Raw genomic sequence first — 27,214 nt, forward strand, 5'->3', positions numbered from 1 at the left:
GAACTGTCAGGCTCGGGAAAACAAAGATGGGAAAATCAATTATAAGCTTCTGAAAGGTACTGTGAGTTCCCACTATTATGGGAACCATACTCAACCCTTATTTTCTTATTTCTCAGAAGTCTGCCACTAAAAAATAAAATAAAAGGATAGGCATACACAAAATACTGCCAAGAAAACCCTGGCTCCTTCCATGTGCGGGTCATCCCCTCTTCCTTGGGCTTCCACACCTCCATCGTGCCCCCAGCCTCTTCTCCTCCCTCTCCAGTGTTTGATTCTGATCCTCTTGTCCTTCACACCCTCCCTAGGCCTGGTTTCCACATTTTCAGTCCATCCTGCCAGACTTTGCTCCAACAACATCCATCACTTCTCCACAAGCCTGAGCCTCTTTACAGGCACTGTTTGCAGACTCCTCCCTCCCGTCCTTGACCGGGACAGTATCTTGTGCAGAGGGTGGAGAACTGGAGGGAGAAAGAAAGGTTTTGACAAATGACAGCTCTTATGCACATGAATCCTCTTAATCCTAGCATAAGACACACATATAGAATGTGGTAGAGAGTTCCTTTAGTCCCTTGTGTGGCAGTGAGGAAGCTCCATGTCAAAAACAACTTCAGGCCAGATCATTTGGGGCTGAGTTTCTTTGTCAGATAAAACTGCTAGTTGTTACTAGGTGTGATGGTTCACACCTATAATCCCAGCATTTTGGGAGGCCAAGATTAGAGGATTGTTTGAGTCCAGGAGTTCAGGACCAACCTGGGCAAAATGGCAAGACTCCATCTCTACAAAAAATAGAAAAATTAGCCAGGCTTGTTGGCACACCTGTAGTCCCAACTACTCAGGAGGCTGTGGTGGGAGGATCAATTGAGCCATGGAGATGGAGGCGGCAGTGAGCTGTGTGCCACTGCCCTCCAGCCAGGCCAGTGAAGTGAAATTCTGCCTAAAGAAACAAAAACAAAAAACTTGGTAACTGTTTGGATACTAATGAACTATGCTCTTCCAAGAAAAGTCGTTCTTCCAAATGACTTCTTCTCAGAATTGAGAAGAGTAGGATCCAGAAAGGGGTCTGGCCATATATCATTCAGCAAGCTGTTTCTTCCTCCTGCTTTGGTAAGACTGCGTCTCTAGGACTAAAATATGAAAGCTTAAAACCTGAAAAGGAATGCAGAGAACCTTCCCTTAGGCCTGCAACATTGCTAAATCTTGCTGTACAATAAGGTATTCTGAATGTTGATTAAAATTATGTGGAGTTCTTGATTCTAATAACGACTATGAACCACTGTATTTTATTTTTATTAAAGTGTTTCAAATGACCCCACTCACAGAAAAGGCAATTTTTACAGCATATTTAGCCCTTTGCATAAAATTTTACTCCCCTTACCACCACTGTTTGACATGAGTGGTTGCCCCCCAACAAAAATTAAGAGAACAAAGACTCATTTTTACCTTCAGACAAAAAGTAGAAAAAATAAATTCATCACAACTATGTCTCCTTTTTTTTAGACACAGAGTCTCACTCTGTCACACAAGCTGGAGTGCAGTGGCACAATCATGGCTCACTGCAGCCTCCAACTCCTTGGCTCGAGTGATCCTCCTGCCTCAGCCTCCCAAGTAGCTGGGACTACAGGCAGGAACCACCACAACCTGGCTAAGTTTTTTTGTTTGTTTGTTTGCTTTTAACTTTTTTAGAGATGGGGTTCTCACTGTGTTGCCCAGACTGGTCTCAAACTCCTGGCCTCAAGCAATTCTCCCGCCTTAGCCTCCCAAGTGGGATTACAGGTGTGAGCCACTATGCCTGGTAACTATGTCCCTTTTATGCTTGTGAATAATCAGGAGACATCCACATGAATTAAGCCAATGGTTGTGCATTCCCACAGGGATACGCACCAGGGCATGCAGCAACACGTTTGTTGAAAGAATTAATGAACAATTGAAAAAGAGAGGACTGAGAGCTATCACCTTCTAGATTCAGTCCACCTCCACAGATAACTTAGCTATTCAGTCACCTGGAAAAGAGGAAGACATGACTGGGTATGTTGGCTCATGCCTGTAATCCCACCACTTTGGGAGGCCAAGGTGGGAGGGTCACTTGAGACTAGCCTGGGCAACATAGTGGAACTCTGTCTCTACAAAAAATGAACAAAGTTAGCCAGACATGGTGATGCACACCTGTGGTCCCAGCTATGCAGGAGACTGAGGTCGGAGGATCGTTTGAGCCAAGGAGGTGGAGGCTGCAGTGAGCCATGACTGTGCCACTGTACTCTAGCCTGGGTGACATAGTGAGACCCTGTCTCAAAAATATGGAAGACATAATTCACTGTCCTGGACTTCCAAATTCCTCTTATCCAGACAACCACTGTCTGCTATCAAATAAAAGTTATAGGGTAAAAGGAGACTGTGTTTTACATCACAGGAACAGAATAGACTGATTAATTGAAAGGCCCAATAAAAATGGTAAATTGTGAAAAAAATAATAAGACTCATACACACATATTAACTCAAGCAAATTATTTTGACCTAAATATGTAACTGTACATTTATTGATTCACCAAGTTCTTAGTGCAGGACCAAGCTTACAATGGGACTCTGAGTAGAGTTCCAGTCTCTCTTTGCATCATCCACATTACAACATTAGTTTTTTTGAGACAGAGTCTCACAATGTCACCCAGGCTGGAGTGCAACGACACGATTAAAGCCCACTGCAGCCTCCACTTCCTGTGCTCAGGAGATTCTGCTACCTCAGCCACCCCAGGTACACACCACCACTAACGGAAAACTTTTTCATTTTTTTGTAAAGAGTGACTCTCAATACTCCCTCTTTACCTTTACCCAGGCTGGCTTCTAACTCTTGGGCTCAAGTAATCTTCCTCCTTCAGTCTCCCAAAGTGCTGTGATTATAGGAGTAAGCCACCATGCCCAACCCGTAATATAATTTTAAAAATGATTTCCTGTTTCCATTTCTTTACAGTAGACAGTGGGTACACAGGAGATTGGGCACACACTTATCAGCCCTTCCTCCTCAAACCCTACTAAAATGAGAATCAAGGGATCAAGAAAGAATATCCCAAAAGGGACAAAGTGAATGGGAGAAAAGACAACAGCAAGAGAAATGCCGGAGAACAGATGCTGGCCCAGAATGCTTGGCAGGGTTAAACTTGGTGAGGGGAGGCTGCCCAAGGTAAAGGGGGTCTCACTGGAGCACTGAATGGCTTAGAAATTGCAGACCCTGAGGGGCAGCATGGTCGGGCTACATAAAGGAGGATTTTCTGGGATTCTTCATTAAGAATAGTGAGGCCCAAGTGCCTCCTTCCTTCCCAGGTAGAAAGGCAACTGCCATCTTCTCAGTCTCAGAAGGACTGGAGACTGCACTCTGAGCAGGTTGAACTGGAGGCTCTGGACTCAGAGCACCAGGCCACCGGAAAGCGAGGGTGAGGATTCTTACCAAAAACAGAGGACGCAAGACTCTATGGACCAACTCACCAGAGAGACCCCCAGCCTCCTTCCCTGATTAGGCTCCAAGGACACTGGCAGCTGGTCTATTCTGTCCATCGAGCCATTGGAGGACACCTCTCTGTGGATACTCTAAGACTACAAATACATGTCAACTGTCGAGATCTCCAAACAAGACACACAGGTCCTTACTGAGTACATGATCCAGCAGGAAACAAGTCTTCTAGGGCCTCACTTTTTTTTTAAAAAAAAGAGTTTCGCTCTGTCACCTAGGCTGAAGGGCAGTGGCTAGATCTCAGCTTACTGCAACCTCTGCCTCCTGGGCTCTAGCAATTCTCCTACCTCAGCCTCCTAAATAGTTGGGACTACAGTCACATGCCACCATGCCTAGCTAATTTTTGTTTTTTTGTAGAGATGGGAAACTTGCCATGTTTCCTAGAAGGGTCTCAAACTCCTGAGCTCTAGCAATCCACCTGCCTCAGCCTCCTAAAGTGTTGAGATTACAGGCATGAGTCACCACCAGCCACTTTTTTTTTAAATTCTCTATCCTGGGGGATAGAGAGGGAGCTTGCTCTATCCCCCAGGCTGGTGTGCAATGGTGTAATCATAGCTCATTGCAGCCTCAAGCTCCTAAGCTCAAGCAATTCTCTAGCCTCGGCCTCCCATGTAGCTGGGACTACAGGTGCGTGCCACCAAGCCCAGCTAATGTTTTCTTTTGTAGACATGGAGTCTCACTATGTTGGCCAGTCTGGTCTTGAAAATCCTGAGCTCAAGTGATCCTCCTGCCTCAGCCTCCCAAGTAGTTGGGACTACAAGTGCAGTCTATCATTCCTGGCTACCTTCTGCATTCTTTTTTTTTCCTTTGGTAGAGTTGTAGAGATGGAGCTGGTCTCAAACTCCTGGGCTCAAGGGATCCTCCTGCCTTGTCCTCCCAAAGTGCTGGAATTATAGGTGTGAGCCACCATGCTTGGCCATAGGACCTCACTTTTAAATATGAAAAGATGCTCAAGAATTGCCAGACATTTGAGAATAATCCCCAATATAAAAGATGAAAATGTATAGAGGAAGGAAATCAAAAGCAACAATGAAAGCAGAAGAAACCTCTTCTAAGAAACTGCTATTCCTGTCTTCATAAGGATAACAGAACACCTTGCTTCCTCAAAATGTGTCTTATTTATCAGAATTAATTTAAAACCCACAAAGATATACATTTACTAAACCCAGAAAAAAAGAAAAAAGTCACAAATTTTGTAAAAACCGGAAAGGGCTCTTAGAAATTAAAGGTATGATAGAAAATCTAGACTTTTCCATAGAGCTTAAGGCTGAGAAAGTCCCCTGGAGAGTGAAACAAAATAAGCAGATAGCACATGGAGAGGAGAAATTATTCAGAAGATCAGCTTCAGAAGTTCAATACTTGAATGAAACGAATTCTAGAAGGCAAAAACAGAAGAAATGGCCCCTTTCAGCCATGACAGAGTGACTAGTATTGTACTTACCCCTCCTACCACAAACAACTACAAATCTGGACAAAATCTATGAGCCAATTGTTTTCAGGCACTGGACACAGGCAGTGCGAGGCTGTGATCCTTGAAAGAAGGAAAAACATGAAATAAATAAATGAACGCCAAAGGAATCTGTCACCTGTGGCTCTACACTACAAGAAATGCTATGAAAAGTATTTTGGGTTGAAAGAAAATGATGAAAAATCAGAATCCTTAGGAAAAAATAAGGAACACCAGAAATGATAACTATGTAGGTAAATATATTTAAAGTATCTTTTTTTCTTCTCTTGATTTTCGTAAAAGACAAATAACCGTTAAAGCAAAAAATAATAGCTTGTGTTGTGGAGTAAATAATGTAGACCGAAATAAAATTTATGCCAATTATAGCACAAAAGATGGAAGGAATAGACCTTACACCGTTCAAGTGTTTTACATTTTGTGTAAAGTGGCACAATATTAATTCTAAATGGACTATGATAACTTAATGTATAGTGTAATCCCTAAGAAACCACTAAAAATAAAATACCGTGAAGTATAGATAAAAATCCAACAGAGACATAAGATGGAAGGCCAGAGACTATTTGATTAACCCAATCGAAGGCAAAAGAGGTGGAACAGAGGAACAATGAAACAACAAAACCAGATGGGACAATCAGAAATGAAGATAATATACCTCAACACAGACTATCACTATCATGTCAAGTGTTAATGGACTACACACCATGCAAATAAACTAAACACAATAACCAAGAAGCATAAATTGTCAGACTGAATATAAAAGCAAGATCCAATATATGCTACCTGCAAAAACACTTTAATTAAAAAGACAGAGATAGGTGTAAACTATAAGGATTCAGATAGACACGCACGTGCGCACACACACACAAACACACACCTTGCAAATAGTATGCATAAGAAAGCTTGAGTGGCTACATTTGTATCAGACCAAGTATATTTAAGACAAGTATTACAGAGAAAGAAGGACATTTCATAAGGGTAAGTGAGTCAATTCATCAGGGAGATGTACTCAATAACAGAGCTTCGAAATATATAAAACCAAAATCAACAAAACTAAAGAAATAGAAAAAAATGCACAGTAATGGTTGGAGATTTTAATAATCCTTTCTCATTAATTGATAGAATAAACAGACAAAAAGTATCAGTTGGAACACAGAGGATTTCAACAATACTATCAACCAAGTTAATCTAGTTGATAATTATAGTACATTACAACCAACAATTGCAGAATATGCATCATTTTCAATGGTACATATTACTTTTTTTTTTTTTTTGAGACGGAGTTTCGCTCTTGTTACCCAGGCTGGAATGCAATGGCGTGATCTCGGCTCACCGCAACCTCCGCCTCCTGGGTTCAGGCAATTCTCCTGCCTCCGCCTCCTGAGTAGCTGGGATTACAGGCATGCGCCACCATGCCCAGCTAATTTTTTTGTATTTTTAGTAGAGATGGGGTTTCACCATATTAACCAGGATGGTCTCGATCTCTTGACCTCGTGATCCACCCGCCTTGGCCTCCCAAAGTGCTGGGATTACAGGCGGGAGCCACCGCGCCCGGCCTAATGGTACATACATTTGCTAAGATGTACCATAAGGCAGATCCTATATCAGTCTTAACATATTTTAAAAGATGTAAGTCATACAAAGTATGTTCTCTGACAAAATTAAGTTAAAAATCCATTTTTTAACAAGATAGCTAAAAAACCTCCCAAGCACTTTGAAATTAACTGGCAAACTTCCAAACAACCTATGAGTTAAAGAAGAAATTGCAAGGAAAAATTAGAAGCTGTTTTTTAATTGAATGATGATGAAAACACACCCGATCAAAATATGTAGAATTGAGCTAAAACAATGCTTAGAGGGCATTTTATAGCTTTAAGATTCTTTTTTTTAAGTTTAAAAAATAATCAAATTTCCCACCATAAGAAGCTTAAAAAGGTGGCTCCTGCCTGTAATCCCAGCACTTCGGAAGGCAAAGACAGGCGGATCACGGGGTCAGGAGTTTGAGGCCAGCCTGACCAACATGGTGAAACCCTGTCTTTACTAAAAATACAAAAATTAGCTGGTCATGGTGGCACGTGCCTGTAATCCCTGCTACTCAGGAGGCTGAGGAAGGAAAATCACTTGAACCCGAGAGGTGGAGGTTGCAGTGAGCCAAGAAGGCACCATTGCACTCTGGCCTGGGGAGACTTCAAATCAAAAAAAAAAAAAAAAAGCTAAGTGAAGGGCAAATTAAACTCCTACTAAGTAGAAGGAAGGAAATAATAAAGCCACAAGAGGGCTTTATTATCAGTACACTAAAAAATTAACAAACAATAAAGGAAATCGAAGAAATCAAAAGTGGTTCTCTGAAAAGATTAATAAAGGTGAAAGCCCGGGTGTGGTGGCTTATGCCTGTAATCCCAGCATTTTGGGAGGCTGAGGCAGGTGGATCGCTTGAGGTTGGGAGTTCCAGACCAGCCTGGTCAGCATGGTAAAACTCCGTCTCTACTAAAAATACAAAAATTAGCTGGGTTGTGGTGACAGGAGCCTATAGTCCTAGCTACTCAGGAAGCTGAGGCAGAGGTTGCACTGAGCCAAGATTGAGCCGTTGAACTCCAGCCTGGGCAACAGAACGAGACTGTCTCAAAAAAAAGTAAAGATGATAATCCCAGAGACCAGCTGACAAGAGAGAGTGAGAGAAGGATGGAGAGAAAGAGAACACAAATTAACGATGTCAGGAATAAAAAAGGGGACATCACTATAAACCTTATAGACATTTTCAATAATAAAAGAACATTATAAACAAATGGATGGTGAATATATTCAATGATTAGATTAAATAGATGTTCTTCTGAAACATAACTTATCAAACCTGATTCAATAAAATTGAAGTTGTAATTGAAAATCTTCCACAGAGCCAGCCTGGCCAATGTGGGTGGTAAAATCTCATCTCTACTAAAAATACAAAAATTAGCTGGGTGTGGTGACTGGTGCCTGTAATCCTAGCTACCTGGGAGGCTGAGGCAGGAGAATTGCTTGAACCTGGGAGGTGGAGATTGCAGTGAGCTGAGATTGTGCCACTGTACTCCAGCCTGGAAAACAAGAGCAAGACTCTGTCTCAAAAAATAAAAAGGAAAAAAAGAAAGAAAGAACGAAAATTTTCTACAGAGAAAACTCCAGGCCCAGATGCTTTAATTAGTACAGTCCATCAAACATTCAAGGAAGAAATAACACCAATGTAATACAAATTATTTCACAAAGTAGCGATAGAGAGGATACTTTCCAACTTATTTTATGACATTAGAACAAAATAAAATTTCAGAAAAAGAAGATGATCCAAAATTTTTAATAAAATATATACAAATCAAAGCCCACACTATAGAAAAAGGATAAAATATTATAACTAAGTGGGTTTTATTTTAAAAATAAAATGCTGATTTAATATTTGAAAACCAATTAATAGAATTCATCACATTAACATAATAAATTGATCTACATATATAATTGATCTGTAGATTCTACACAATCACAGTCAAATTTCCAGCAGGGTTTCTTGCTAAAATTCATAGGCTGATTCCAAGATTTATATAGAAATACAAAGAACCTAAAATAACTCAAACAAATTTGGGGGAAAAAAAGAAAGGACACAGTTGGATAAGTTATACTACTTTATTTCAAGACTTGCCATAAAGCTACAGCAATCAATATAGTGTTGGATTGGCATAAAGATAGACACATTTTAAAATAAATTAGGGACGATAAAAAAAGACAGACACATATATATATATATATATATATATATATATATATATATATACCATTGAAACAGAATAAAGATTCGGAAATAGATCCACACATACATGATCAACTGATTTTCAACAAAGTTGCCAAAAGCTAAAACAATTTAATGGGGAAGGGATAAGATTTTCAATGAATGGTACTGGAACAATTGAATAGCCATATGCAGAAAAATGAACTTTGAATCCTACCACTGTGGAGTGCCACAGTAGTCCCAGCAATTTGGGAGGCTGAAGCGGGATCCAAGGAGCTCAAGACCAGCCTGGGAAACAGCAAGACTTTATATCAAAAAATTTTTTAAATGAGAATTGACACTATGTAGAGAAACTAATCTGAGGCTGGGCACAGTGGCTGATACCTCTAATCCCAACACTTTGAGAGGCCAAGGTGGGTGGATCACTTGAGGTCAAAAGTTCAAAGCCAGCCTGGCCACCATGGTGAAACCCTGTCTCTACTAAAAATACAAAATTTGGCTGGGCATGGTTGTGGGCACCTGTAATCCCAGGAACTCAGGAGATGGAGACAGAAGAATCGCTTGAACCTGGGAGGTGGAAGCTGCAGTGAGCCAAGACTGAGTCACTGCACTCCAACCTGGGTGACAGAGCAAGACTCCATTTCAAAGAAAAAAAAGAAAGAAAGAAACTAATTTGACATGGATCATAGACCTAAATACAAGAGCTAAAATTATAAAACTTCTAGAAGAAAACTTAAGAAAAAAACCTTAGTGATCTTGAGTTTAACAAAGATTTCTTAAATACAACATAAACACAAAGTATAAAAAGGAAAATATCAATAAATTGCACTTCATCACATTTAATTTTTCTTTTTGAGAGGGCTCTCACTATGTTGCCCAGTCTGGTCTTTAACTCTGGCCTCAAGCTATCTGCCTACCTCAGCTTCCCAAAGTGCTGGGATTACAAGCATGAGCCACCACACTCAGCCTTCATTGCATTTAAAAAACATTTGCTATTCAAAAGATAATGTTAAGAAAATTTAAAGGCAACCTATAGACTAGGAGAAAATATTTGTAAAACATACATTTAACAAAGAATTTTTATCTAGAATTTATAAGAAACTCTTACAACTAAATCCTAAGAACACAAACAATGTACTAAGAAAATGAACAAAAGATCTGAAGAGGCACTTCACCAAAGATGACATACAGGCCAGGCATAATCACGCCGGAAATCCCAGAATTTTGGGAGGCCAAGGCAGGCAGATCACTTGAGCTCAGGAATTTGAGACCAGCCTAGGCAACATGGTGAAACCTCGTCTCCACTAAAAATACAAAAATTAGCTTGGCATGGCGGTGTGCACTTGTGGTCCCAGCTACTTGGGTAGCTGAGTTGGGAAAATTGCTTGAGCCTGGGAGGTGGAGGTTGCAGTGAGCTGAGATTGAGCCACTGCCCTCCAGACTGGGCAACACAACAAGACCCCATCTTACACACACACACACACACACACACACACACACACACAGAGTAAATAATCATTTGGAAAGATGCTCAATATCCTATGTCACTAGAGAAAAGCAAATTAAAAGTGAAATAAATTATCAATTTTTTTACTACCCATGAAGATGTCTAAATTTTAAAGATTGTCCATAAAGAGTGTTGGTGAAAATATGGGACAATTACAGCTCTCAAACTGGAAAACAGTTGGTAGTTCCTTAAAAAGTTAAACATGGGGGAGAGAGGAGAAGATGGTGCTATAGGAGCAACTCAGGATTGCAGCTCCCAGTGAAAGCGCAGAGGGTGAGTGGATGCCGCATTTCCAGATGGATCTTTATTGCCCACAGACCAGGAGATTCCCAGGTGTAGGAGCCCCACGGGCCACCAGTGTGGCTGTTTAGGCCGGCATGGCTGTTCGACTGGAGCGGCAGCACAGCGGCATTCCGTACGAAATACACGGGTCTAGGGTGCCCTGTTAAACCGGCAATTTGAGACTTCAGAAGGCAAATTAGCACATTCATCTGATTAAACGGGACCTAAACAGTAAGCCAGGACAGGAGATTCCCGGGCAGTGATGTTGTTTCAGCCGGTGCAGTGGGTCACCGCATGGGAAATCACACAGATCCTGGCGCTCTTTCAGCAGGTGACTGGAACACCTGGGAGAGAGTCAATTGTTCAACTTAAAAAAAAAAGGGCTCTGAGGCAGGGAGCCAGGTGATCAGGCTCGGCGGGTCCCAACCCCACAAAAACGAACAAAACAGTAATTGGAAATGCTCGGGGTTGAGAGTTTCACAGCAAGCACAGCTGAATCCAGGATGGTGCAGCTCAGTGGGGGAGGGGCGTCCACCATTACTGAGGCACTTCACCCTTACAAAGGTACTCCGCCATTGCTGACACAGCCTGCCGCTGCAGAGGCAACCCACCGTTGACGAGGCAACCTGCCATAACAGAGTCTGCCATTACAGAGGCAGGCCACCATTGCCATGGCAGTTCTAACCACACCCATATAAACAGGACTACAGGGAATTACACACGGCAGCAGGGCGGAGCCCATGGCAGCAGGGCGGAGCCCACAGCAGCAGGGCTCAGCCCAGAGCAGCTCAGCATAACCTCTGCAGGCAGGCAGTGACTAGATTGCCTCATCGCTGGGCAGGACAGTGCAATGGATACTCATAAATAAAGCCCTAAGTCCCCGGGACAGAGCACCTGAGGAAAAAAATAGGTTTTATGAGTTCTGCTGCAACAGACTTAAATGTATCTGCCTAGCAGCCCTGAATGAACAACGGAGCTCACAGCTCAGCACTTGAGGTCCTATAAGGAAAGTACAGACAGTCTCCTCAAGCAGCTCCCTGACCCCCATATATCCAAAGAGCCACCTCACAAAGGACTGATCAGACTGACATTTGGTAGGCATCATTCTGGGACAAAGATAGCAGAAGAAGAAACTTGTAGCAACCCTTGCTGTTCCGTAGCTGCTATAGGTGTTCCCCAGGCAAGCAGGCCCTGGAGTGGACCACAGCAGAGGGGCCAGACTGTTAGAAGAAAAACTAAGAAACAGAAATAACTTTATCATCAACAATCTGGACATCCACTCAGAGACCCAATCTGAAAATCAGCAACTACACAGACAACAGGTGGATAAATCCACAAAGATGGGAAGAAACCAGCACAAAAAGGAGGAAAACACCTGAAACCAGAACACCTCACCTCCTACAAGGGACCACAACCCCTCACCAGCAAGGGAACAAAGCTGGATGGAGAATGAGTGTGATGAAATGACAGAATCAGATTTCAGAATGTGGGTAATGAGAAACTTCTGTGAGCTAAAAGAACATGTTCTAACTCAATGCAAAGAAAATAAGAACCTTGAAAAAATATTTGAGGAAATGATAACAAGAATGGACAACTTAGAGAGGAATATGAGTGAATTGATGGAGCTGAAAAACACGAGAACTTCGCCAAGCATGTACAAATCTCAACAGCCAAAATGACCAACCAGAAGAAATGATATCAGAGGTCGAAGACCAATTCAACGAAATAAAACGAGAAGGCAAGATTAGAGAAAAAAGTGCAAAAAGGAATGAACAGTCTCCAAGAAATGTGGGACTATGTGAAGAGACCTAATCTATGTTTGATAGGTGTACCTGAATGTGACGAAGAGAATGAATCCCAGCTGGAAAATACTCTTCAGGATATTATCCAGGAAAATTTCCCCAACCTAGCAAGGCAGGCCAATATTCAAGTCCAGGAAATACAGAGAACACCACAAAGATATTCCGCAACAAGAGCAACCCCAAGGCACATAATCGTCAGATTCACCAGGGTTGAAATAAAGGAGAAAATGCTAACAGCATCCAGAGAAAAAGGTCGGGTCACCCACAAAGGGAAGCCCATCAGACTCACAGCAGATCTCTTGGCAGATACCCTACAAGCCAGAAGAGAGTGGGGGCCAATATTCAACACCGTGAAAGAAAAGAACTTTCAACCCAGAATTTCATATCCAGCCAAACTAAGCTTCATAAGTGAAGGAAAAATAAAATCCTTTGTGAACAAGCAAGTACTCAGAGATTTTGTCACAACCAGTCCTGCTTTACAAGAGCTCCTGAAAGAGGCACTACACATAGAAAGGAACAACCGGCCAAGCGCGGTGGCTCAAGCCTTTAATCCCAGCACTTTGGGAGGCCGAGGATCCACCAGAGGAGGGTGGATCACGAGGTCAGGAGATCGAGACCATCCTGGTTAACATGGTGTAACCCCGTCTCTACAAAAAATACAAAAAATTAGCTGGGCATGGTGGCATGTGCCTGTAATCCCAGCTACTTGGGAGGCTGAGGCAGGAGAATTGCCTGAACGCAGGAGGCGGAGGTTGCAGTGAGCTGAGATTGCACCACTGCACTCCAGCCTGGGTAACAAGAGCAAAACTCTGTATCAAAAAAAAAAAAAGAAAGGAACAACCAGTACCAGCCATTCCAATAACATAGCAAATGCTAAAGAGCATCAACATAATGAAGAATCTGCATCAACTAATAGGCAAAACAGCCAGCTAGAATTAAAATGGCAGTATCAAATTCACACATAACAGTATTAACTCTAAATGTAAATGGGCTAAATGCACCAATCAAAAGACACAGACTGGCAAATTGGATAAAAAGCCAAAACCCATCGGTGTGCTGTATCCAGGAAACCCATCTCACATGCAAGGATACACAAAGGCTCAAAATAAAGGGATGGAGGAAGATTTACCAAGCAAATGGAGAGCAAAAAAAAAAAAAAGCAGGAGCTGCAATTCTCATCTCTGATAAAATAGACTTTAAAGTAACAAAGATCAAAAGAGACAAAGAAGGACATTACATAATGGCAAAAGGATCGATACAACAAGAAGAGCTAACAATCCTAAATATATATGGACCCAATACAGGAGCACCCAGATATATAAGGCAAGTTCTTAATGACTTACAAAGAGACTTAGACTTCCACACAATAATAGTGGGAGAATTTAACACTCCACTGTCAATATTAGACAGATCAATCAGACAGAAAATTAACAAGGATATTCAGGACTTGAACTCAGACCTGGAACAAGCAAACCTGATAGACATTTACAGAACTCTCCACCCCAAATCCACAGAATATACATTCTTCTCAGCACCACATCACACCTACTCTAAAACTGACCACATAATTGGAAGTAAAGCACTCCTCAGCAAATGCAAAACAACTGAAATCATAACAAACAGTCTCTCAGACCATAGTGCAATCAAGTTAGAACTCAGAATTCAGAAACTAACACAGAACTGCACAGCTTCATGGAAACTGAACAACTGGCTCTTGAATGTTGACTGGATAAGCAATGAAATGAAGGCAGAAATAAAGAAGTTCTTCAAAACCAACGAGAACGAAGACACAACATACCAGAATCTCTGGGACACATGTAAAGCAGTCTCTAGAGGAAAATATATAGCAATAAGTGGCCACATGAGAAGAGTGGAGAGATCCAAAATTGACACCCTAACGTCAAAATTGAAAGAGCTAGAGAAGCAAGATCAAAAAAACTCAAAACCTAGAAGAAGACAAGAAATAACTAAGATCAGAGCAGAACTGAAGGAGATAGAGACATGAAAAACCCTTCAAAAAATCAATAAATCCAAGAGCTGTTTTTTTGAAAACATCAACAAAATAGACCACTAGCCAGATTGATAAAAAAGTAAAGAGAAAATAACCAAATAGATGCAATAAAAAACGATAAAGGGGAAATCACCACAGATTCCACAGAAATTCAAACCATCATCAGAAAATATTACAAACAACTTGATGCACATAAACTAGTAAATCTAGAAGAAATGGATAAATTCCTGGACACTTGTGTCCTCCCAAGCCTAAACCAGGAAGAAGCTGAAACTATGAATAGACCAATAACAAGATCTGAAGTTGAGGCAGCAATTAAGAGCCTACCACACAAAAAAAGCCCAGGTCCAGATGGGTTCACAGCTGAATTCTACCAGACACACAAAGAGGAACTATTACCATTCCTTCTGAAACTATTCCAAATAATCCAAAAAGAGGGAATCCTTCCCAAATCATTTTATGAGACCAACATCATCCTGATAGCAAAACCTGGAAGAGACTCAACAAGAAAAGAAAACTTCAGGCCAATATCCATGATGAACATAGATGCAAAAATCTTCAATAAAATACTGACAAGCCAATTGCAACAGCACATCAAAAAGCTTATCCACCATGATCAAGTAGGATTCATCCCAGGGATGCAAGGCTAATTCAACATATGCAAGTCTATAAACGTATTTCATCATATAAACAGAACCAAAAACAAAAACCACATGATTATCTCAATTGATGCAGAGAAGGCCTTTGACAAAATTCAACAGCCCTTAATGCTAAAAACCCTCAATAAACTCGGTATTGATGGAACGTATCTCAAAATAATAAAAGCTATTTATGACAAACCAACAGCCAATATCATACTGAATGGGCAAAAACTGGAAGCATTCCCTTTGAAATCTGGCAGTAGACAAGGATGCCCTCTCTCACCACTCCTATTTAATATAGTACTGGAAGTTCTAGCCAGAGCAATCAGGCAAGAAAAAGAAATAAAGGGTATTCAAATAGGAAAGGAGGAAGCCAAATTGTCTCTATTTGCAGATGACATGATAGTATATCTAGAAGACCCCATCGTCTCAGCCCAAAAACTCCTGAAACTGATAAGCAACTTCAGCAAAGTCTCAGGATATGAAATCAATCTGCAAAAATTACAAGCATTCCTATACACCAATAACAGACTTAAAGAGAGCCAAATCAAGAACGAACTGCCATTCACAATTGCTACAAAAAGAATAAAATACCTAGGAATACAACTAACAAGGAACATAAAGGAACTCTTCAAGGAGAACTACAAACCACTGCTCAACGAAATAAGAGAGGACACAAACAGATGGAGAAACATTCCATGTTCATGGTTAGGAAGAATGATTATCGTGAAAATGGCCAGGCTGCCCAAAGTAATATACAGACTCAACGCTATCCCCATCAAGCTACCAATGACCTTCTTCACAGAACTGGAAAAAACCACCTAAAACTTCATATGGAACCAAAAGAGAGCCCGCATAGCCAAGTCAATTCTAAGCAAAAAGAACACAGCAAGAGGCATCACACTACCGGACTTCAAACTATACTAGAAGTCTACAGTAATCAAAACAGCATGGTACTGGTACCAAAACAGAGATATAGACCAATAGAACAGAACAGAGGCATCAGAGGCAACACAACATATCTACAACCATACAGTCTTTGATAAACCTGACAAAAACAAACAATGGAGAAAGGATTCCCTGTTTAATAAATGGTGTTGGGAAAACTGGCCAGCCATGTGCAGAAAGCAGAAACTGGACCTCTTCCTGACACTTTACCCTAAAATTAACTCCAGATGGATTAAAGACTTAAACATAAGACCTGGCACCATAAAAACCCTAGAAGAAAATCTAGCCAAAACCATTCAGGACATAGGAGTAGGCAAGGACCACATGACCAAAACACCAAAAGCATTGGCAACAAAAGCCAAAATAGGCAAATGGGACCTAATCAAACTCCACAACTTCTGCACAGCAAAAGAAACAGTCACTAGAGTGAATCGGCAACCAATAGAATGGGAAAACATTTTTGCAGTTTACCCATCTGACAAAGGGCTGATATCCAGAATTTACAAAGAACTCAAACAGATTTACAAGAAAAAAACAAACAAGTCCATTCAAAAATGGGCAAAGGATATGAACAGACACTTTACAAAAGAAGACATACATGAGGCCAACAAACATATGAAAAAATGCTCAACATCACTGGTCATCACAGAAATGCAAATCAAAACTACATTGAGATACCATCTCATGCCAGTTAGAATGGCGATCATTAAAAAATCTGGAGACAACAGATGCTGGAGAGGATGTGGAGAAATAGGAACACTTTTACACAGTTGGTGGGAGTGTAAATTAGTTCGACCATTGAAAAGAAAGACAGTGTGTCGATTCCTCAAGGACCTAGACATAGAAATTCCATTTGACCCAGCAATCCCATTACTGGGTATATATCCAAAGGACTATAAATCGTTCTACTATAAGGACACATGCACACGAATGTTCATTGCAGCAGTGTTTACAATAGCAAAGACCAACCCAAATGCCCATCGATGATAGACTGGACTGGGAAAATGTGGCACATATACACCATGGAATATTATGCAGCCATCAAAAACGATGAGTTCGTGTCCTTTGTAGGGACATGGATGAATCTGGAGACTATCATTCTCAGCAAACTGACACAAGAACAGAAAATAAAATACTGCATGTTCTCACTCATAGGTGGGTGATGAACAATGAGAACACATGGACACAGGGAGGGGAGCACTACACACTGGGGTCTATTGGGGATGGTGGGAATAGAGGAGGGGAACTGGGGAGGGATAGCATGGGGAGAAATGCCAGATGTGGGTGAAGGGGAGAAAGACAGCAAATCACACTGCCACGTGTGTACCTATGCATGTACCCCAAAACCTAAAATGCAATAAATAAAAGAAAAAAAAGAATGCCAACTGCACTTTGCAGAAACTGAGCAAAACCATTAAAAAAAAAAAGTTAAACATGGGAACCAAATGATGAGAACACATGGACACACAGAAGGAAACAATTCACACTGGGCCCTATTGGAGGATGGAGGGTGGAAAGAGGGAGAGGATCAGGAAAAGCAACTAATGGGTATTAGGATTAATACCTGGGTGATGAAATGATCTGTACAACAGACGCCCATGACACATATTTACCTGTATAACAAACCTGCACATGTATTCCTGAACTTCAAATAAAAGTTAAAAAAACAAGTTGAACGTACACCTACCATATGACTCAGACATTCCACACATAGATTTTTATCAAACAGAAATGGAAGCATATGTTCACACAAAGACCTACACAAGAATGTTCATAGCAGCTTCATTTGCAGTATGCAAAAAAGTAGAAAAAACCTTCATCTGTAAGCAAATGAACAAGCAAATTGTGGTATATCCATACAATAGACTACTACCAAACAATAAAAAGAAATGAACTGTTGCTATACTTAAAAACATAGATGAATATCTAATTACACAAAATTTAATAAGCCAGACAAAAGAAAAGGTATCTATTGCATGATTCCATTTATGCAAAATTCTAGAAAATGGAAACTAATCTACAATGACAGAAAGCAGATAAGTGGTTGCCCAGAGATTGGGCGGTGAGAGAGAGGGATGATGCATATGTTGAATATCTTGATTATGGTGATGGTTTTGCAGATGTATCCAGATGTCAAAATTTACCAAATTGCCCACTTTAATATGTGCAGTTCATTATATGCCAATTATCTTTCCATAAAGATATGAGGGGAAAAAATAAAATAAAATGGTAATACATCATGACCAAGTTGTGTGTATCTCAAAAATGCATGGTTGAGTTGACATTTGCAAATTAATTTATGAAATTCATCACATTAACATCATAAAGGAGAAAAGCTATATAATCATCTCCACAGAGGCAGTAAACAGAAATAATAAATCTTTAGAAAAATAACAAGAAAGCATGTCACAATTTAAAGTCATGAGCTTCTAGTTTGAAAGGATTCACTGAGTATAACATAACGAATGAAAAAAAAAACCCTGATTCTAAAACACATTATTGTAAAATTTCAAATGAGAAAGGAAAAGGAGAACATCCTCAAAGCTTCCAGAGAGAGCCAAAAAGTCATATAATAAAGGAGCAGGAATCTAAAGGTGGAGAAGAGAGTCAGCAAAAAAAAAAGAATCAGAACAGATCTGGGGTTTCTCAACACGACTTAATGCTAGAAGAGAACAAAGCCTTCAAAATGTTAACTCAAAACTTTTTTGCAACCTAGAATAACAATCTATCAATGAAACTCTCAATCAGGTACATGTCAGGTGAATAAAAATGTTCTTGTATATCCTAAAAACCATTTCCTCTGTACCCATTTCGCAAAAATATGCTGAATGGTTTGGTTTGTTGTGTTTTTTTTTTCACCAAAACAAGGAACTATATCAACAAAGATTTTTAAAATATGGCAACCAGAGGACAGGAGAGGAAGGCAAGAAGAATCCCCAGCATGAAGGGGAAGGACATTCTCCAGACAGCAGCTGTGCAGCTCTAGCGAATGACCAGACCAGTTTGTAGAAGAAAGATGGAAAAACTAATTGAGATGTTTTCAAGAAAACAACATGGAATTGACACATACAGTACATGATTTCTTTAAGCATTGTATTATTTATACTTTTAATTTTTTTGAAAATTATGATTTTTAACATTTTTAAGACCTTTCTGGTGAGGAGAGACTGTACCTTCAAGATTAGCCAGTTCTGGCTGGGTGTGGTGCCTCACTCCTATAATCCCAGCATTTGGGAGCCCAAGGTGGGTGGCTCACTTGAGATCAGAAGTTCGAGACCAGCCTGACCAACGTGTAAAACCCTGTTTATACTAAATTCAACAACAACAACAAATTAACCATGCGTCATGGCACATGCCTTTAATCCCAGCTACTTGGGAGGCTAAGGCAGGACAATCGCTTGAACCTGGGAGGTGGAGGTTGCATTGAGCCAAGATGGCACCACAGAGCATGACTCCATCTCAAAAAAAAAAAAAAAAAACTAGCCAATTCTTAGAGATAGCAAAGGGTTCAGCATGCCTTCTATACGCAAACTAACCAAGACTGAGCCCTGCCCCTTCTGCCTGACCTCTACAACCCAGGAAGCAAAGTTCTCTGCCTTAGTCATCCCAGGGTCAGGTACTAGGCACTAAGGATCTTGTCTAGTGTTTACAGCTTGCAGAAATTATTCAAACTAGCCAGTCCCAAACTATTTACCCCGTCTTGTCTTTCCTGAGGCACTGACCTGGCACCTTCGGTCTCCAGAGGACACTGGAGCCTCCCAATGTGGCCCCACATGGCCCCACTATAAAACTGGAGCAACAGGTAAAAAAAAAAAGTTAAAAGAAATGCAAGCAGTTGCCTCTATGGAGAGGGGAAAGACAAGGCAGGGGTCTACTGTCTACTGTTGTGGGGGATTGTTTTGTCTTGTACTTACAGTTCATTACTTTCAAAGCATTATTTAACTTTTGAAACTATGTAGGTGTGTTGCTTTGATTTTAACAAAAAATCACTCCCTTTGTAATGACAATTCAATAGTTTGTATAATCTTTAATTCAATTACTTAGTTCAGTCACAAGGACAGCACAAACAGGTTTGGGAACAACTGATTCTTAAAAATGGACCACTTGGCAGGGCGCAGTGGCTCACGGCTGTAATTCCAGCACTTTGGGAGGCCAAGGAGGGTGGATCACCTCAGGTCAGGAGTTCAAGACCAGCCTAGGCAACACGGCGAAACCCTGTCTCTACAAAAATACAAAAATTAGCTAGGCATTATGGTAGGTGCCTATAATCCCAGCTACTCAGGAAGCTGAGGTGAGAGAATAGCTTGAACCCGGGAGGCAGAGGTTACAGTGAGCCAAGGTCACACCACTGCACTCCAGCCTGGGTGACATAGCGAGAAGTCATCTCAAAAAAAAAGGAAAAAAAAGGACCACTTAGGTGGAGGTATGAGGGCTCACTAGAGAGAAGCTTCACAGCTGTGCACATTCTGCGTGTCAAGGGCTTTGGTCTTATGTTTTACAGAAGGAATCTAGAGCACTGGTTAATCTGGTGAATCGTTTAAATTGAGGGTGGTTAATAGGGCTCCTGCTGTAATTAATCCAGATAATAAAAGAGGATGAAATAAAACAGCCTTAATCCATCTACTTTTGCTACGCTGTCCTTTTCCCATGGGTTAGACAGAAGAAATACTACAAGGAACAGAGCTCAAGATCATCCTTCTCAGGGTCATTCAATTCGCCCTGAAATATTAACCCTCTTGAGGGAACTCTGGAAATGAGGATAAATTAAAGTCCTTCTGAAGGGCAGGCTATCTTATATATCCTTTGGCTTAATCCACAAAATGAGTCGGAAAGGTGGCAAAAGAGATAACAAAGCAAAATCTGCCTTTTGTACCATGATGGACCTGATTTAATTTCAGTAACTAGATTTATTCCATTATTGCCTCCATCTCCTTTGCGGTTTGGGTAACTACTAAGCACCAAACCTGTAAGCACTGCAAGAGAAAATTCACAGCCAAGAGTTCAAAATAGGACCTGAGACACGGTCTCCTGTGTCCGTGCTGAGGAGGCTTGTGGCAAATCTTAGTCTCAAAGCCACCATCTTACCTGCTGCCGTCAATGAAGCCTTGAGGTTTTGAGAACTTTAGGTTGCTAATTACTAGACAAATAGAGAAGGATATATACAGCTACAATTTCAACAAATCAGTCAACCGCTGATCTCTTTGCTGTGCTATTTTGAGCAATCATTTACAAATATATTGCTGAGTAAGGGGAATCTGTTTCTTGCTCTTTTACTTGGACTAGAAAAATTAGATCCATCAAGCTCTATCACTTGCCGAGCCCACAGGGCTGTGACAGCTCTTCCTGACAATAAATTGTCAAATTTCCTTCACAGCTGAAACTAGAAAACCAAGTGAGGCAGAAATTGGCTTTTAACATAGAGCTATTAAATGATTTTAGCTTTTGCTATGCTCTGAATGTTTATTTCCGTCCCCCACCCGGCCCCAAAATGCATTTGTTGAAATCCTGACGCCCAAAGTGATGTATTAGATGGTGGGACCTTGTGGGAAGTGATGAGATCATGGAGGTGAGGCTGCCCACAAGTGTCCTTCTAAAAGAGACCCAAGAGGGCACTTTAGACCTTTCTACCATGTGGGGACATAGTGAGAAGGTGCCACCTGTGAACCAGAAAGCAGGTCCTCACCAGATACTAAATCTGCCAGTGCCTTGATCTTGGAATGCCCAGCCACCAGAGCTGTGAAAATCAATTTCTGTTGTTTATAAATTATTTAGTCTAACGTATCCTGTTACAGCAGCCCAAACTGACTAAGAAACTATTCCATATGTGAATTCAGCTGGGAGGAGCAATTTGGCCCCTTCATGGCCTTTGCAAATCAACTCAAAACAAGTATCATCTTTATTTTTCAGAAGCCCTTAGGCTACTTTCTTCCTTGGAGTCAGTAACTCATGGAGTGTGACTCTGGCCCAGACACATAAACATCCCCTTTGTTGAGTTTCATAAAGAATTCTAGGCCAGCATGGTGACTCACGCATGTAATCCCAACACTTTGGGAGGTCGAATTGGGTGGATTGCTTGAGCTCAGGAGTTTGAAACCAGCTTTGGTAAGGTGGGAAAATCCCATCTCTATAAAAAGTACAGAAATTAGTTTGGCATGGTGGCATGCGCCTGTAGTCCCACATACTTGGGGAGGGAATGGGGGTGAGGCTGGAAGATCACTTGAGCCCAAGAGGTTGAAGCTGTAGTGGGCGAGATTGCACCACTGCACACCAGCTTAGGCAACAGAGTGAGACCCTGTCTGAAAAAAAAGGAAAGACTTCTTCCCCATTGTATGGCCACATCACTAATATCTGGTCTCCGCCTCTGGCGGTTGTCAAGTGCAAGATCCATCAGCACTTGTTCTCAGCACTGTTCTTGGTGGGCCTGAACTGTTCATCTGAGATGGAAACCCTGATTTTTCAAAACCATCATTATCTGAACCAAGAGAAGCCTGTGACAGTTTACTCCTCCTCTTATTTCAGGCCCGATCTGTTCTTTAGATGGGAAAACCTGATTGTTTTAACACCATTATTATTTGAACCCAAGAGAAGCCTGCGAGAATTTCCTCCTCTTATTTCAGGCCACCTTACTCTTCATGTTGTAGTACACAGATTAGAAATCTTGAAAGTAACGGCAAAAACACAATTACGTTTGCACCAACCTAACAGAAGTGATCTGCGTCTATGCTTTTCATAGATAACCATTCCTGTCACCTTGGATATGCTGGATGTCTTCCTTATCTTGTTTTTCATCCTCCTCCACAACTCCTACCTTCCCAACAATAATTTTTTTTTTTTGAGATAGGGTCTCAGTCTGTCATCTAGATTGGAGTTCAGTGGCATGATTTTAGCTCACAACAACCTCAGCCTCCTAGGCTCAAGCAATCCTCCCACCTCAGTCTCCTGAGCAGCTGGAACCACAGGCATGCACCGCCATGCCTGGCTAATTTTTTTTTATTTTTGGTAGAGTTGGGTTTCACCATGTAGCCCAGGCTTGTCTTAAACTACTGAACCCAAGTGATCACCCACCTCAGTCCCCCAAAGTGCTGGGATTATAGGCATGAGCCTCCATCAACAGTTTTGAGGTTTATTACACAATGAGGAAGACTGATGAGTTACTGAATGTTTTTCTAACTGGATTCCACATCTTCTCAAGTCCTGCTAAACCAGGGGCCCCAGAGAGGTACCTCAGTGTCAGAGCAGTTGCCATTCAGAGCCTCGATGTTTGGATCCCTCCAGTCTTCTGAGAGTGAAGGGATGTAATTGTCTGTCAGAGCATCCCAAACCCTGTAAACAAAGAGAAGCTCTCATTAACACACATCTGTGGCCTGGCCCCGCCTGGAGGAAGGAAGAGCTGGGCTGGGAGAGGAGAGAGGCTTCTGTGTGTGCCAGGCTGAGATCATCTGCCTTCCAGCATGCAGTGGCAAAGCAGCTTAACAACTGAGTCAGAGGCACATACAGGGAAGAAAGAGCATGGAGCCTGGCCAGGGGCTTCAGTGTGAAAGGTGTTTGCTTTAGGAAAGAGGAATTTCCTACCGTTGAGATACAAATGGCAGTGTCTATAATCAAACTGCCTCTGACCCTGAAAATAAATCTGCCCCTCATCCAAATAGCTCACATTTGAGATGCCCATGTTTCTTTTCCTGTGAGCAGAGAGAGACAGACAGAGAAAGGGAGAGAGAGAAAGAGAGGAGCTAGAGACAGAGAGATTTGGACAGATTTTTCTGGCTGAATCTCATTAAGATCAGGATCATTATCTAGTTTATAACCGTTTCAGTTTCAGAGGCCTGCAATCTACATGATCAGGAATTCCCTCCTTGACATCTGATGTAGGTAAGGGAGTAATCCCAATGCTGTGAGTGCTTACTCACTATCCAAAATGTTCTGTCAAACCCATGGGCTGCAAGATTCTGCCCGCTAGCGATGCAGAATCTAAAGCCTGCATTGTGTCATTCCAACATCACGGACACTCTAAGGTAAATACCATATATAAAAGAAACCAATAAATACACCTCTGTCTACACAATTTGTGTTTAGTGGGGAAAGATGGAGCTACATTTATTACATTTCTTTTTAAAATTCTGATATGTACATTATAAGAAAGGACTTCTACAATTCTTATTCCTTATTTCAGAAAGATTTCTTAGGGAAAAATGGGAGGGAGGGTGGGGAAAATTCTAAAGTCACAAACACACATCAGGAAAATACATAAATTATTCAATACCAAGAGATTAATGTAAATCAGTAAACAACGCCCTTAAGATAATAACTGCCAAGGAAGCCAGTGGCACCTGAGTTAATATTAATAAGGCCGGTGCGGGTAGCAAATGCCTATAATACCAGCACTTTGGAAGGCCAAGATGAGCAGATCACTTGACTCCAGAAATTCAAGACCAGACTGGCCGACATGGTAAAACTCTATCTCTACAAAAAATACAAAAATTAGCCAGGCATGGTGGCATGGGCCTGTAGTCCCAGCTACTCATAAGGGTTGAAGTGGGAGGATAGCCTGAGCCGTGGGAAGACCCTTAGGAAGTCAAGGTTGCAGTGAGCCATGATTGTGCCACTCCAGCCTGGGCGACAGAGCAAGAGCCTGTCTTAAAAAAAAAGTAAAATAATGGTAATGATAAAATAGCACTCTATGCAGCAATCTCCTTCAGGTCCCTATGCATGTCAAACACAAATGAGACCTGTGAGAGCAAGATTTTAAAAATAAGCAAATATGTATATATACACCAGCACACAGACACTTGAAATCAGAAAGTAATGAGGGCGCAATTAACTAAACAAAATGCCCATATATCACGTCACATTCCTGATTTTATGTCAAGAATGCCACATGATAGATGCGTGTATAAGTAGAGATTTTCTTAGTGCACAATGCATATAATTGGTGATGGAACAAATAAAAGGAACCCAAGAAAACACAATTTAATGGCAGTGCTAGAGGCATCTGCTTATTCATTATTTTTCTACCATTACAAGAAAACCTTTTGGAGAGAACTCATCAAGTACTCATTAGCCATCTACGCAGCAGGATTTCAGAGCAGACTTCTTAAACCATGGGTGATATCCTAATCTCCATCAGGCACTATTAGAACTGCATTAATCCAGGCTAATTCTAAATCCAAGTACCATTAGCATTCTAGAGCCAAGAAGTAAATAGGATTTTCTTTCTCCAAGACAAAACTCCGAGGCACTGCACCCGCTGGAAAGGTCACTGTAGGACTACTTTTTACATCACTGCTTTACATTCTCTGCTGCAAGAATGAACATGCATACTAGGCACTGACCTTCAGATTTGTCCCTACAGAAAGTGCCTGCAGAAAGGAAATTCAGCAAAGCCCAAAATAGGCAGGAGCCTTTTGTATATCACCCAGGCTGGAGGGAAGCTGAGAACTTTAGCAAACTACACACTTTCCAATGACTTTGAGACTATTTACATCCTTAGAGTGATAAGCAGGGGCTCTCTTGGGACCATTTCGAGTGCAGATCTGAGCCTTTGCTGATAAGCTCTGAATTTTGTCTTCTAATTCTAGATTTTTAGAGACAATTCCCTAAACTTTTATCTTTTCAGCATTTCAAACCATTCTCGTTCTCTTTCATATTTTGTCCAGGTTTCCTTTTTCCTTACTGACATACTTTTTATCCTTTGAAGTTTATAAACAACCTTTAAGATAAAGCAGCTTTCATCTCCTTATAATCATTTGCATATCCTTTCCATATTTATCCACTGCCTGTTTAGCAATAACAATAGCAGCCAAAATTGCTGAGCACTTACTATGAACCACGTACTACACTAAACTGGATTCTAAACGTGGATTGATTCATACATTCTTCACAACAATTATGCAAGGCAGATACTAATGAGGAAAAAATTGAAACAGCGAAATTAATTCATTTGTCTCAGTTCACACTGCCAGTAATGGCAAAGATGGGATTTGAACTCAGGCAGCACAGCTACAGAGCCCATATTCCTAACCACTTAATAATTACAACTCTTTATGAATTATGTAATTGGCATCGGCATGGGCATCAGAATAATATACCAAGTTCCTAATCATAACCTAGAAGACCAGTTTAGAAACTGGCTCTACTTGAAAAACCCACACCTACAATGATTCTGGACATGGTGCTTTCATGGATCTACAGAAAAAGGAATGGCAAAGGTAGCAGGGGTCAACGACCACTTTCTATGTAGATCTCCAGCCCAGGGAGGGGCACAAGGAAGGCACAGGCAGAACGCTGGCAGCCAGCAGCCTCAGCCACAGAGGAGCCGAGGCAGCCAGGGCGGGGTCGGGGGATGGGGGTTGGAGGTGTGAGGAACAAAGTTTTCTACGGCGAAGAGAATTGGAAGGACTGTCTATCCCATCATCTATCCCATCATAAGCAGGGTTCTTGGGAGTGTGCATCCCCGCTTTTGTAAGTGCCCGGAGGTGGACTGTAAAGTTTTACTTTCCTGAGAAGCATCCTGCTATTTACTCTTACCTTGGGGAAAGAAGACTTTGAAAGCTGTCTCCTCTATCATTCACCAAAGAACTAAGATTAAGCAGGTTGCCTCAGTTCCTATCATTATGGTGCCATGACACCTGAGATTCAATTTGCTGTCTCCATCCCTATATAACAGAAAAGACTTTTTCAGGTGCGTATTTTATAGCTTGGGCTTAGATGCCTGTAGAATTGACTTAAGTATCTTTCGCCACAGAGAGCAGGAGCTTTGGGAAAGGCTGCTGGCAGAGTATGAGCAAACCCAGTGGAGTAGGGTGGAGACTGGGGGGTGCCAGGACATGTGTACAAAGAGCTGCAGGGCCTGGAACTGGCAACATAGCCAACAGGGCTCTATCAGTCCTGACACACACGCAAACCCTTAAATACCTATTTCTGACAATATAGCAGGCAGCTTAAGGGGATTATTAAAATTCTAGCTTGCTGACATTTCCCTCAAGGCTGGCTACTTCCCTTGTCTAGTGTTTTGCTGGTGTCCAGTCATGCCTATCCACACTCAAATGTCTATTAATTTGAGTACATTTTTGCACTTCAAGTTGAGAAAGTAGAAATTATTAGCAGCACATTAATGCCTTTGCTCAACTTTCTAGATGTCTTCAAATGTTTAAATAGAATTAAATTTTCTAAAAATCCCAGTTACATGTAGCTTTCCCTAGCTGACTATTTGGTATTTACTTGTGTTCAACATCTCATGACAGGCAGTTTATCGTGTGCACTTTATTTTTAACATCACCTTTAACAATTCTCTGTGAAGAACAGGAAACAG

The 27,214-nt window shown here is 41.3% G+C and overlaps 1 protein-coding gene across 3 annotated transcripts in view; it reads right to left on the bottom strand.

The window, feature by feature from the left end:
- The window catches only part of FEZ1 (fasciculation and elongation protein zeta 1), a 56,571-nt gene that overhangs the window by 18,988 nt on the left and 10,369 nt on the right, over positions 1 to 27,214 (bottom strand). For all 3 annotated transcript variants that reach the window (XM_002754557.7, XM_035264998.3, XM_035264999.3), the window contains exon 3: positions 23,130 to 23,229. In XM_002754557.7, coding sequence (XP_002754603.1) covers positions 23,130 to 23,229 — 100 coding nt within the window. The remainder of the gene's footprint in view (positions 1 to 23,129; positions 23,230 to 27,214) is intronic.

The sequence above is a fragment of the Callithrix jacchus genome, chromosome 10 (genome assembly GCF_049354715.1).
Source record: "Callithrix jacchus isolate 240 chromosome 10, calJac240_pri, whole genome shotgun sequence".
Taxonomy (NCBI): domain Eukaryota; kingdom Metazoa; phylum Chordata; class Mammalia; order Primates; family Cebidae; genus Callithrix; species Callithrix jacchus.